At 37.2% G+C, this 14050-nt stretch overlaps 1 protein-coding gene across 1 annotated transcript in view; it reads left to right on the top strand.

Moving 5' to 3' along the window:
• Positions 1 to 14050, top strand: part of LOC129411247 (collagen alpha-1(I) chain-like) — a 48067-nt gene that overhangs the window by 23926 nt on the left and 10091 nt on the right. The window contains exons 7-19 of the mRNA XM_055161488.1: positions 2043 to 2162; positions 6470 to 6508; positions 6578 to 6631; positions 7924 to 7977; positions 8337 to 8444; positions 8513 to 8566; positions 11274 to 11327; positions 11985 to 12029; positions 12584 to 12628; positions 13436 to 13489; positions 13570 to 13614; positions 13712 to 13765; positions 13981 to 14034. Coding sequence (XP_055017463.1) covers positions 2043 to 2162; positions 6470 to 6508; positions 6578 to 6631; positions 7924 to 7977; positions 8337 to 8444; positions 8513 to 8566; positions 11274 to 11327; positions 11985 to 12029; positions 12584 to 12628; positions 13436 to 13489; positions 13570 to 13614; positions 13712 to 13765; positions 13981 to 14034 — 780 coding nt within the window. The remainder of the gene's footprint in view (positions 1 to 2042; positions 2163 to 6469; positions 6509 to 6577; positions 6632 to 7923; positions 7978 to 8336; positions 8445 to 8512; positions 8567 to 11273; positions 11328 to 11984; positions 12030 to 12583; positions 12629 to 13435; positions 13490 to 13569; positions 13615 to 13711; positions 13766 to 13980; positions 14035 to 14050) is intronic.

Below are 14050 nucleotides of genomic sequence, written 5' to 3'. Positions count from 1 at the left end.
AAGATTACAGAGGACAATATAATGTGGCTGTCTATCGAAACTATATAAGCATTATGAGTCACATGTATTAGGGTTGAGTGATGTGGAAAAAAATATGTACCTGATATTTTTATGACAAGTATTTCTGTTTTCATAATAGGATTCTGTTCAAAGTTCATATTTTAAGCTTATCCAGAAAAATTTACAAGAAGACTGAAATATTAACTGACAGACAAATACAAGAGTCACGTTTCAGAACATGTATGGAGAATAAGAAAGGAGATTTTGTTGTTTGCGGAGGAAATTATGTTGCTTAAAGATGCATTATGTAACTTTTCTGGTGGAGGATCCATCACCTGCTTGTTTCTGTGGATATGTCACGCTTCTACCTGGAATGTTCCACAGTGTGACATTAAACATCTCTACCTTATATTTCTTCAATTACAGGTGGTTTTATAACTGAAAAATACCTAGAAAAAGAGGCATTCTGACCGTGAGCGATGTTGCCTCTCCACAGATCTGACCTGGAACTTGGTCTGGTTTGGGCTCCATGAAGATAGAAAGGTTTAATACCATACTGTGAAACATTCCAGACAAAACAATAACATTTCCATGGAGAAACACATTTGACCGAACCTCAGCCAGAAAAGTTGCGCCTTTAAAAAATTGCAGCTTTTGTGGTTTGAAAAAAATATTACCTGTAGACTGCTTCATTTGTCATTACAGACCGCTGTTCTATGAAATAGATGTATGTAGAATAGATGGATGTAACACAGCCACTATGGGCCAACCTGACCCACAGAGAAGGCCCAGTCCGTTCTGGGAATTGAACCGCGAACCACTGACCACTTAGTCACAGTGCTGGTCATGGTTGGTCAACACTGGTGCCAGAGTGGGCAATATGAGATCTGAGAGATTTGGTTCTTTGAGATTTGGTTCTTGGGGCATAAATGTTGTAAATACATAAATTGACCTTGGGAACAGCAATTAAAAAAAGAAAAAAAAAAAATGAGATTAACCATGGTTGTGGTAGTATACTCCAAAGCTATACAATTTTTATTTTAGCACAAAATAAATGTGAAATTAATATATAAAAAGAGGCAGACTTTAAAGAAAAGTAGCAGCAAGTTCTCAATGTAAGTAATCAAAGTTCAGTTCTGGAAATCCCATAAACAGGATGTCCTGTAAGATTAGATGAGATTTAGTGTCATTGTACAAAATACAATGAAACTTCAACAGAGCAAAATTGCAGCAGTTAAAACAAATAAATATAGACACTTTCTCACATCCATACCAATAAAAACACTAAATAAATAAATAGATTATTGAGTCCCTTCAGACCTTTTATCTGTGCCTGTACTCTTGGAGCACGTCCACTGCTCGTGGGGAGAGGATTGTAAGATTCCCATACACAGTCATTATTATGATGGTCGGGTTTGACAAAATGTGCCAACTCTTCATGGTACAATTCAAGGGCTTTATTTGACTAAAATTATAAACAGTACTATGCAAGTCATATTGGATTAATATTCAAACCATATTGAGGGCTCAGTTGATCCTAAGGTTGGGGAATCCTGCTCTCATTGGGTTAGAGACCACTCACCCAGTGTGAATGGGTGAGTGGTTCCTTATATAAAGTTCTTTGAGTGACTTAAAGGTGGTTCTGACAATATACATATATTTCTTGTAGGGATGTCCTGGGATACAAGGACCACTTGGATTAAAAGGTGACAAGGTAAGACTCTCTTATCACAAACTTACAACTGCTACTTCACTTTTTACTATAGCCACTGTTACAGTGATTAATACTGTGCTTTCTGACAATGAAATCATAGTTCAAGTTTATTCAGTTGTAGTTTATGCATCATATTACCTAAATTAACCAGGGATTATCTGGATTACAAACAAAAGAAAACATTTCCACACCACCAACATTGGGTTTAATGTTGGCTGACCAGAGAGCAAGAAATGGGCAGCTGGATGCTTTAAAGTGATGGAGGAAATCCACCTAGACTCTGTTGTTTATCACTACTCGACACGACATCTCATTATCTTCTCTTCAGGGTTCTCATGGTCCTCCTGGTCTGGACGGGCAGCGTGGGGACCCAGGACCCCCTGGAGTGCCAGGTGCCCCGTCTCTGTTTCTGTGGAGGAACACTGAGGAGGACTGGGCTGCTTTTAAGGTGAGTGTAAATGTCCAAATACTATATACTGTTCTGTTTATCAGACTCTGCATTGGCCCAAACTATGAGAGTGCTGAACTAGGGCTGAATGACTGAGGTAATGCATATTTAAATATGAATTGTGACAATTAGCCAATCACAAAACATGAATGAAGGAATATAATTACTCTAATGTCCTCAAGAGAATAACATTTTTAGTGTTATAGCCCCCAAATGTAGTATAGACTTTTACAGACCTGTTAAATCTCCACTATGTATCTCTTCTGGTGGGGATCAGATTAGGTTAATGCAAGTGAATCTGCTGCTCCACAGATCTGATCTGTAACTCAGCCTGGTGGATCACCTGCTTGTCATCATGGTATACTTTAGAGAATTCTAGGCAAAGAAATAACATCTTCATTGAGACCAGCAGGTGGAGACTAGTGATGTGACGTTTGTGAAAGAATCGGCTCTTTTGAATGGCTCCTTAATCTGAATAGTTGGAACCGGAACCCCAAATGTTTTTTTTTCCAGTTTTTGTGAATCAGCACAGATGCAGAGTGGGCAACATGAGTGAGAGCTTTGTGCTTTCTGCACAAAAAACACATTTGACATCAGAATAACAGTTATTTTGAGTTTTATTTAGATTCTGCATCATTTCATTGGGTAAACACACTCTCTCTCTCTCTCATTCTCTCTGTGATTACTTTGTAGATAAAATGTGTTCTCACCTTGGTTTCTGTCATATAAATAAATGTAAAAAGAGACATTCTTTTGAATGGCTCCACAGATCCAAAAGATTTGGATCCCTTAAAGGAGATGAAAATCCAGTGGTAAGGACCCTCCACTAGAAGAAATTAAATAGTTCATTTTCAAGGCAATTGAAGGTTGTAAAAATAATTCAAAAATATCCTGTGTGGATCCTGTGTTCTCATGATTTTATATTCCTGACAGCTAATTTCTCCATGTACAAATATTCCCAAACAGTATACAGTATAATCAGTGGGAAAGAGAACATATGAATCATTGTGGTGAAGCCAAATCCCCAAATTAGATGCTGTTATTAATAACCAAAATCTAAATGTCAAACTGAAAAAAGGCTCTTTTAATATTTGCGGTGTTTCAGTGGTTGATGATGGTTTGGTTTGGTTTGGTCAGACCTCTTTTTTTGCTCCACTTTCATAAACAGCCACCAACCGCTCTGTGCTCTCCTCGTGAGGACTGATGGACTTTATGTGTAAATGTAACTGCATGTATCAGCACAGCTCTTGAGCACAGTGTCTCTCCTGTCAGGTAAGCTCGTGTGATTAATTTGTGTTAATTTGTGGATTTGTTTTGATTAATCACATCCGTTGACACATTTGCATTGACAGCCCTAGAGAAATTGTTAAAATGCATTATTATTATTCTAAATGCATCCTAATTCCACATCACATTTAACTTGTGATTGTATCTTAGACTCTCAATCTCAGATTTGCTTCATAGTCTTCTTGACAACAGTGCACTTATATAGCCACCTTTCCTTCATTACCTAATGTTTATACAATAAGCTTTCTTGCATCTCATGACATCCTGGAAAAGTTAAAGCATAAAGTAAACACTAAAACAGCACAGACTTTTGTCATTGTGCTGTAGAGATCTGCATCTGCTCTGTGTCTCTCTCATTTTGATAATCTAAACATTTCAATGCTGGAATAATGAGATTTGGAAACACTAGGCTTTGATTTAAAGGGACCCAAAAGTTCAGTGTTTTTTTTTTTTATTGATATCACCATGAAGTTATGTTATTGGACAATTTCCTTCAGCCAAATAATTTGTCTGTCTTATCTCTGTGTAGGATAGAAGTTGCAGTGCTTTGTATTTTTTAATGCTGGATGCCCTTCCAAATACAACCACTGGCATTATTCAAGAGTTAGATCTGGGAGTAGCCCGATAATAATTTTCAGATGTTTTTAAGGCAATTTAAGAGAAATGTACTAAAAATGCCCGTCAGTGTCTTACCCGAGGTTTGTGCATTACTGTAGTTTATATACTCCATGTTGTAATTCTGTTTATTTAATTTCAGAGCATGTTTGTATAAAGTAATTTTTTGAGGCAGTCCCCATGACAAATTTTATTTGTTGGTTGTGAATAGAGACGGGATTGTTCTTTTGGAAATGTGACAAATTAAAATATTAAAGGTGCATTGTGTAACTTTTTGGTTTGGGGTCCATCACCTGCTTAATTCTATGGATATGTCATTGCTCTGCCTGGAATGTTCCACAGTATGACATTAATCAGCTCTACCTTACATTTATTAAATTATAGGCCATTTTATTGCTCAAAAATACCTAGAAAAACAGACATTCTGACTGTGAGTGGGGCTGCCTCTCCACAGATCTGACCTGGAACTTGGTCTGGTTTTGTCTGCATGATGATAGAAAAGTTTAATACCATACTGTGAAACATTCCAGACAAAGTAAGAACATTTCCATGAAGAAAAGCATTTGATGGCCCCTCTAACAGAAAAGTTACATAGTGTACAGAGTGTATAATACTAACAACTAACAAAGAGCAAAAAATGAATAAATCAAAATGGTGTAAATGGATTATTTCTGCCTTTTTATAATAATTTAAAGACAGTTAACAATGTGTGTGATAATTGAACCTCAAGCACTACATTTAATCAGATTATACTGTCTGAATTTTGTCATCGAGAGGCGAAAAACTAAAATTGAGATATTTGATGCAACAATTCAATTACAGTTTTGTTTTTATTGCTATGAATCTTGTGGCCCCACTTTCAACCTTTCCTGCTTGTATTCACAGTTGTCTCTGAACGTAAACATGAGAAATGCTGAGTGTGCAGATAGTGACCACATGGGTAGAATTGGACTCTATCCTGGACAGCTCTGAGTGCCCCTGCCTCTATGTGTCGACAGCATCACACACAAAGACTGCAGAGCTCAGCCTGTCGTGAGCACGTCTCTCTCAGGGCAGGGTCTGGACTGGGGCCAGACCTCTCTCCTGGTTGGGCCTTGGACTGGTGCTCCTCCAGGCAGGTCGCTATAGCTGTCAAAGGCCCCTGTGTTAGAGCCCCGTTAGAGCACACTATAGGGGCTGTGAGGGGCTGTGGTGGGGGGGCTCCAGGCTTATGGGAGGTCCTGGGGCTGCAGTGCCAGTCTGAGGTTCATCTTACATCACGAAGACCTTCAATGGGACCACCACACACATCCGCCAACACAAACACTACCTGGAGTAAGCTCTTGGTGGTGCCATAAACTTAAAGGACTCTCAGAAGAAGATGTGTTTTTCTAAATTGACTTAAATAAAACATACAACACGGGCTGACGGATATAAAAATAAAGCTTTTCATATTTAGATGTTGTAATAATATACATAATAAGATATTAGACTCATCTGTATAGAGGTATGTTAAATAATATTGATACAGGTGCCTTAAAGGTGCATTGTGTAACGTTTCTGGCAGAAGCTCCATCAAATGCTTTTGTACATGGAGCTGTTCTTTCTTTGTCTGAAATGTTTCACAGTATGGCATTAAACCTTTCTATCTTCATGGAGATCAAACCAGACCAAGTTATGTGTGAGATCTGAGGAGAGGTGACTCTGCTCACACTCAAAATACCTGTTTTTCTAGGTATTTTTGAGCTATAAAACCACCTGTAATTGGAATAAATGTATGGTAGAGCTGTTTAATGCCATACTGTGGAACATTCCAGGCTGAGCAATGTCATATCCATACAAACAAATAGGTGACAGTTGGACCCCCAACCAAAAAGTTACATAGTGCAGCTTTAGGCAACAAAGGAAATGGAAAATCTCAATTGCAAATGCTTTCATACTAGTTTGCAAAGTGACAGTACATGGATTATTTCTGTGGTACATGAAGTCCTTTTTTGGTTCATTTAGTCCTCTATTGTTGGTCTTTGTTAAGAATTTCTGTAGCAATGCTATTTAGTTGTATTTCAAAGCTGGTTAAGCTTTAATATAGACTTGGTGTAGTCCTGGTTCAGATTTAGTGGTGCTACAAACGCCAGATGTTTTGTTAGGCGTGTAAAGGTTTGACTGCCTCTAGACAAAATAAATGCCATGTCAAAATTGGAAGGTGAGTTTAAAATAGTAAAACTCAACAATAACTTTGCTTTGATTTTATTCCTCTTCTATAAAGAACATTCTGTGAAATATGTGTAATTTTGGATGATTTTAGATGAGAGGTCAAGAATGTTATCAATGCACTTTAAACCAGTTTGGTGTCGGAAACATTATTGCATTTAACTGTTTTTAAGTGTATGAAGAATCTTAAAAATGTAAATATTTGTGTCTTCCAGAGATCTCCGTTCTACCAGATGCTGAGAGCTGGCTGGCCCGTGAGTAGCTCAGACTTGACAGTTTTTTGAATCAGTAGCTCTGTATTTCAACTGTTTTTGTTCGTCCAGGTGATGCCCGGACCTCCAGGACCTCTTGGGCAAATGGGCAAACCTGGTCCACCTGTAAGTTTCACACTATCTGTTTTATGTAAAGGATACATACTATGCTATTCTCTGTTCTGATTCACATTATGATGTTGTTTCCTCATCACAAACAGACCTGGAGTTGTGTTTTGTTCCATTCACACATGTTTAACACACAAATCCTGCATATTTAGGCTGAGTTCTTCTCTCATGTGGAAAAAGCTCTGTTGCATCTTCTGGTGTCATGTGGCAATACAGGAAGTGCTCCACTGTGTTTTTAAACACCAAACACCTTCACGAGAAACATTTGGATGTTTTAGTCCTGGAATTCACTATCTCTACCGAACAAAAGATAGCTCTTCACCTGAAAACTACTGCTTCATGACATCACAAGGTGGACCAGAGCATTTTGAGCTTTGGAGATGTAGACAGACAAACACAACATGTTTCTGAGGAGGTAACAACATTATAACACACGACTAAAAGCTCAGAGTCAATTTTGCACAATATAAGACTTTTAAAGGTTTTAACCAAAAATGTTAGCTTACTTTCATTTTTATTTTAGTTGATTCATGCATGTTTGGGTAATCTTGGGTTCAACTCAGAAAATTTCAGTTTTCACCTACCCTCTGTCTCCACCCACTTCTCTGTGAATACTTACACTTGTTTGAATATTTAAAATTCCAAGTGATACATGTAGAGTTCAAAAATGTCACATGGCAGAAATATAAACTTGTAAAATAATGAAAATATGTTGGTTGCCATGGTGAAATTCCACTAAGAATAGCCGGGGCTTCTCAGTTCTGCAGCTTTGAACAGAAAGTCAATAGGTGAATTTTTAATATGAAGCTATTTTAGATCAATATTGTGATTTACAATGAACAAAATGTAAAAAAAAAAATCTACTTATATATAGTTATAGTTCAATACTAAATGCCTGAAAATATCATTCTACAGTATCTTAATAGCATAATGTCTTTTTAACTATAATTGCATATAATGTGTGTACAGTACTCCATATGGACAAAGAAAATAGATCCACATTTGGTACATTATAATCACAGCTTTATATAATGAATTTGTGTATTTAAAAATAACTTTATGCCACTTTGCTTTGTTTTCTTATCTGATACTGAAATCCATGTACATTTAGAAGGTAACCATTTCAAATACCTTCTTTTTACTTGCAAAATTCAAATCTCATAAATTAGATATACTTTGCACCATTCTTTGCAGTTTATAAAACTATGCAATAAATTAAATGAAAATGGAAAAAAAAACACCACTTAATCTTTATTTTCTAACAATATAGTGACCTATTTTGTGTTTAGGGTATTCCTGGAGAGCCTGGAGACAGAGGAATGCCTGGACAAAGAGGAGACATGGTGAATATTTTAATCAGAAAAGCACACGTGTAGTTTTTCTGAATTTGTTGCATTAAAGGTGCATTGTGTAACTTTCCTGGTGGAGGGTCTGTCATCTGCTTGTCTCTATGGAGATGTTCTTCTTTCATCTGGAATGTCCCTGTGTGGCATTAAACAATCCATCCATCTTGCATTTACTCAATAACATGTGTTTTTATTGACTTAAAACACATGTAGCCTCACCTGCTGTCTCCCTGTGGATAAATAAGCGTAATGCTGTACTGTGGAACATTCTAGTCAAAATCTCCATGGAAAGAGGTTGTGACTTAACCTACACCAGAAAAGTTACACAGTGCACCTTTAACAGTTGCTGTGTTTAGGGTCACCTGGGGCAAAAGGGTGTGCTTGGTCGGGCTGGGCGATGGGGCACCGATGGGACCCCAGGACTGGACGGAAGGCGGGGTCCTCCTGGTTTACGTGGACTCAAGGTGGGAATTCAGATTTTTGCATATTTTACTCAGGGCTGATTGGTTATAAAATTCTTTGTTTTTCATAGGGGCAAAGAGGTTTTAAAGGGGACGATTCTCCAGAAGGGGAAAAAGGAGACATGGTAAGAAACTTCAGGTTTTAATTCTTAAGAATTAAAAAAATAGTACTACTACATAGTACTACAGGTTATAAACTCACAAACATCTGATTCATGTTTGATTTCTAGACCTTTAAAGGGACAGTTCGGAATTTTGGACATAGCGCCTCATTTCCTAGTGAGCTAGAGACCTGTAGATGTGTGGAGGTACTTTTTGAAATAATCCATCCAGTACTTGTATTTGGAGAGGTTGCTGGTGCTAGGGTTAGAGGTAGGGTAAGGGTAAAACCAACCTTGCATTTGAAGGATTTATGTCTGAGCAGCAGCAGTGAGTTGTATTTCCTGATAGCTTGGTAGCGGCTGACTGATATCACCTGGCACCTGTCTTACTGGCTCTATAATAGTTTGTTTACCTGCAGTTGCCATAGCAGCACATAGAGCACATGAAGATGCGTGTTCCAGATATGGCCATGTTCGGATGTTCGGCTACGGCTGAGCTGAGCCCCACAGTGCGGAGCTCTGCGGCCACCTGATAGCCTACGCCTGATTTACCATGTTGCCACATCGTTGGTTTGTAATCCACTGATCGATCCAACTGTAGTAGTAGTAGAACTAGCTACAACAGGTCTCTCGCGACTCTATTTTGAAGTGAATTGATTACATCACAACTAACTAGTGCAGAGTAAAATTCCGCTGTTGCTGAGAAAATAGTACATATATTTAAGATACAAGGTTAGTTTTACTTCTAAAATTATTCTATTGACACAGACATTCACATGGACAATAATAGATTTGCCTTGGGTGCTTTGTGGAGTGGGTAAGACTGTTTGTAGTGCAGACCAACAGTGACCGTTGACTTGCGCTAGCCTAACACCAGCGACCTCTCCAAATACAAGGACCGGATGGATTATTTAAAAAAGTGTCTCCGCACATCTACAGCACTCTGGCTCACTAGGATTTCAGTTGGTAGCTGTGGCTTAAGCTTACTTAAAGAGCATGTTAACTGTGCGTAATCAGAGGGATCATGAGGAAGAAATCAGATGACAATGTTGTTTACTTTTAATATGAATAGTCTTTTAGCTAAACAAATCTGAAAATAATTAAATTTTTGAGGGTGCATGTAACCACTGGCTAGTGGTTACTTGCACTGTCTAGTGATACTACAACAATTTAGCCTCATGTACTAGTAGTTCAAAAACAAGCAATACAATATATGACTTTTTCAATTTTTTTGAAAAGGAAATAGTTTGTTTTAATTGGGTCACCAAATGTTAAGATGTAAAAGAATCTGATCATTGTCTGATTTCTGGAGTTATCAGGTTACTGAAATGCCATACAAATTTTTCCATGTGACGTGCTTAATCTCTTTCTGATTGTGAGTAATTTCTTTCTAATTGTTCACATCTGTGCACATGTTAAAGATTTAGTGATTTAAAATTCATTGTACTTTGTCTTCCAGATAGCTCCTAAAAAGCCTTTGATTAACTGATACGGGTTAGCACAACAAAATGTATCACTTTTTCTACCAGATTTTCAAATTTGTACAGTCCATGTAAAGGTCCATGTAAAGATAGATATTCACATTATAATTTACTTACTTCTGAATTGCAAGTGAAACTGCGTGCATCTGTCCTATGTAACAGGTTGTAATAGCCCTCTAAAGTGCATATGTGTGAGAATGCAGTTTTAAAATATTTTTTTTCTATAATTAGTCTAATAATTGTAAACAGATGCATATAGCCCTGTAAGATTATATTGTTGTAGCACCTCTTTTATAGGTCCTATATTACAGGAAATTGATTCTTGTGAGGTTTAAGCCATGTTAGAATGTGGTTACCTCATCAAAAACAGACCTGCAGTTATGGTTTGTTTTATTTGTTCATGTTTGAGCTTCATTATTAGTCTGTCCACATCTCCAAAATGCTCTGTTCCACCTTGTGATGTCATATAGTTGTAGTTTTCAAGTTATCAGCTACCTTTTATTTATTTATTTATTTATTTATTATTTATTTATTTACTTATTTATTAGTAGAGATTGGCAGTTCCAGGGTTGAAGTGATCCAAATGATTCAACTGATGGTATGGAGTTTAAAAACACAGTGGAGCACTTCCTGTATCACCACATGATATCTCTAGGGGGACCTGAGTGTTTTCTATTTGTTATGGAGTAACTGGCCTAGATATTCAGGGTTTGTGCGTTAAACATGTGTGAATCAAACAAAATACAATTCCAGGTCTGTTTTTAATGAAGAAACAACATTATAACATTGATCAGAAAGTGTAACTTTAACACACTCCTGAGACCAAACAGGACAGAGGTGAAACAAAAGACTCTGAACTCATTACGTCCCAAGGTGTACACTCATAAAAAATACTATGCCAAAAGTGTCTTATATGTCACATATATGTGGGCCATCACAATATATCAAATTACAAGTCTCTCTGCTTGAATTAATAGTTGTAGTGCACCAATATAGCTAAAAACTGAGGAAACTACATAGACCATGATCCTTTGCTCTGTTTTAGTGCTGATTACATGGAGAAATAACTGTTATAAGCACTTTGGTTGACAGAACCAAAGTCTTGTCAAGATATTTTAAAAGGAAATAGTAGTATATTCACAATTTTGTTATCCTCCAGAAAATATCGCAACAAATATTGTACAATGAAATGTATATTAAAGTGTCCTACCCCAAGCAAAACTGACTTGCGCTTGTTTCTGGGGTCACAGGGTTTCACCGGAGAGCCTGGTCCAAGCGGAGACAGAGGCAGCTATGGGGAAAAGGTTGGTGCATATTATTGATTATGATTAGTAATAAAGCAATGGCCTTTTCAATTGTAACCTCAGCACAAGTTGAAAAATGTTGCCCTCTGGTGGTGAGACGAATTAGTCACAACTACAACTGGATTTGGCTGGATTTCAAAGTTGTCAAAAGTCTAAAAAAATCTGTTACTGATGGATATTAAAACTAGTATCGAAGCTAGATCCTCTTTTCAGTATTGATATGAAAAAGTCACATTCAAATGAACCTTTCCTGAATAGCTTTAGTATAATCTTGAGCTGTATCAGAACAAGTATAAGGGCACATAGACTAGTATATGCCCATGGACCACTATGGAAACTACCGGGACCACTGAGGGATTACACTGATATAAGACCATGTGGTAATATAAAACAAAGTACTGTACTGCGATTTTATTTTATTTTATCTTTGCCTTCGGTGGCAAGTTTGAATATGATACATTTATTTTCTTAAGACTAGGTGAAAATGTGAATGGGCAGCAGAATTACCAAGAAAAGTGCAGAAATAAAATGTAATACCCTTGTTTAAAAGAATTTTATCGCATTATATTTCTACTTTTAACTTATTTTTCCAGCCTTTATATATAGCATTTTTTTTGTTGTTTTTGTTATTTTAGTTATTTTTCTGTGTATGTTTAGGGTGCTAAAGGTGAACCTGGGGAAGCTGGACCAGTCGGCCCTCCTGTAAGTCATTTATAACCAACCAGCTTTTAAGAATACAATAATATATAATACATTTCATACATTTCATAGCCTGCTATTCAGGTATCGTGTATTGAGTGATATTTATTCTCCTTGGTTGGTGTGAGATACATTTTCTGTATTTTTGCCAGGGTTTTTTTGGGTTTAAAAGGCGTTCAGGGACTTCCAGGAGCTCCGGGTCTAGAGGTGGGACATTTGTACAGTTTAAATATGAGTTGCATCTATTCTTTGTCTGAAAGAGCCTGACTTTTTATACAGGGAGAGTGTGGCTATGATGGGATGAGAGGACCACCAGGAACACCAGTGTGTAATATTATTTTCATGTTAATTTTCATGTTTATAACGCTTTTTGTAATTCTGAATTCATTATTTTGATCTGCTAGGGTGCACCCGGAGCCACTGGGGGGATTGGACGACGTGGAGTGAAATGGGACAGAGGTAAAAGACAGAGGACACTTCAACAAATTCCACAAATTCGTATGTATTTCATTGTATTTATTTGCATGTGTATTTTTTTTTTCTTTTGTTGTTCTCAGGGTGATCCAGGTCCGGCTGGTCCCAGGGGTCGATTTGGCCCTCCTGTAAGTTTTTAACACATTTATTTCTTGTTTATTTTATTGGAATCATAGATTGTATGCTTAAATGGACATAGCTAACGCACCAGCCGCCGTGTTGCAAATAGGATGTTGACTTACACTGGAATATTGTTGCTCCTCTCTCTCTAACTGCTGCAATGAGCCTCGTCACTTTGGTCTGAAAATGTTTGTATTAAACCGCTCTACATTATCCTGGTGTTTTTTCAGCTATTTTGTCCTTCATAAAAACCCTATTCATAATATAGAGCCTGGCTCCAAATTTGCTCCTGTAACCATTAGCATTGTGAGCTGCATTTGACTGGAGCCGAACGCTACGGGTGACATCACACTAGTTCACATTTTTATACAGTCTTTTGAGGTGATCCAAAAACACACAAAACATTAATAACTTTACTCTTTGTTATTATTATATATTGTGATGTGTGAGCTACTGTGTCCAATTTTCCAAATTTCCCTTGGATCAATAAAGTTTGTCCAAGTCTAAGTCTAACACAAATACAATGGACAGAATACAAAACCTGCAGGCTTACATTACAAGACACACACACACACACACACACACAAACAGACAGATTTGCTCCCTCATGCCCTCTTCCCAACTCCTGCAACAGTACCTCATTTATAAAGAATAGTGTATACATTATATAACAGTGATGTAAACAATGGGAAAAATAACAATAGAACAAATTGAAAAATAAAAATAAATCCACATGTGATTCATTTTTGAGTAACATAGTCTGAGTAGTTCTATTAATTTATAAATATTGATTCCTCTCTCTGCACCTTTGGCAGGGTCCAATAGGACTGATTGGACAGATTGGTGTAGCAGGACCTCAAGGACCTCAGGTAATGTCATTTATTATATGTATCATTTTTACTGGTACAATTTACTATATTGATGAAGCTTTTTCTTTGGACCCTGTTAGGGCCTGCCTGGAGTTGATGGACCATGTGGCCCAAAAGGGGAAATGGTAAGGTTTATCATAATATACAGTATAATGTATGCTAAAATTGTTATTTATCAACAAAACACTACTATACTAGTAAGGGTATTTTTCTGTGTAACAGGGTCCAATAGGTCCCATGGGCATCAGGGGACCACCAGGCCTTGAGGGATCTATGGTAAGTGACAGAATGCAATGCAATATCATACCATGATACAATGTGCACTGTTTCTTACATTTACGATTAGGATATTAAAAGAGTCTCTCTATTTCAGGGGATTCCTGGAAATCCTGGATCAAAGGGGTTTCCAGGCCAATGTGTAAGAATCACAATCATTTTTGATATGATTATGTTACTTTCTTTACTAAACAGTTTTTATCCATTATTCCTAGGGCTTTACAGGACTAGATGGTGACAAAGGGGAAACTGGGCCTAAAGGAGACAAAGTAAGATTTATGAAGA

The sequence above is a fragment of the Boleophthalmus pectinirostris genome, unplaced genomic scaffold (assembly GCF_026225935.1).
Source record: "Boleophthalmus pectinirostris isolate CB_2022bp ecotype Guang Dong unplaced genomic scaffold, ASM2622593v1 HiC_scaffold_4, whole genome shotgun sequence".
Lineage (NCBI taxonomy): Eukaryota > Metazoa > Chordata > Actinopteri > Gobiiformes > Gobiidae > Boleophthalmus > Boleophthalmus pectinirostris.
Note: the sequence above shows the minus strand (reverse complement) of the source record. Positions and strands in the feature narration are given on the sequence as shown.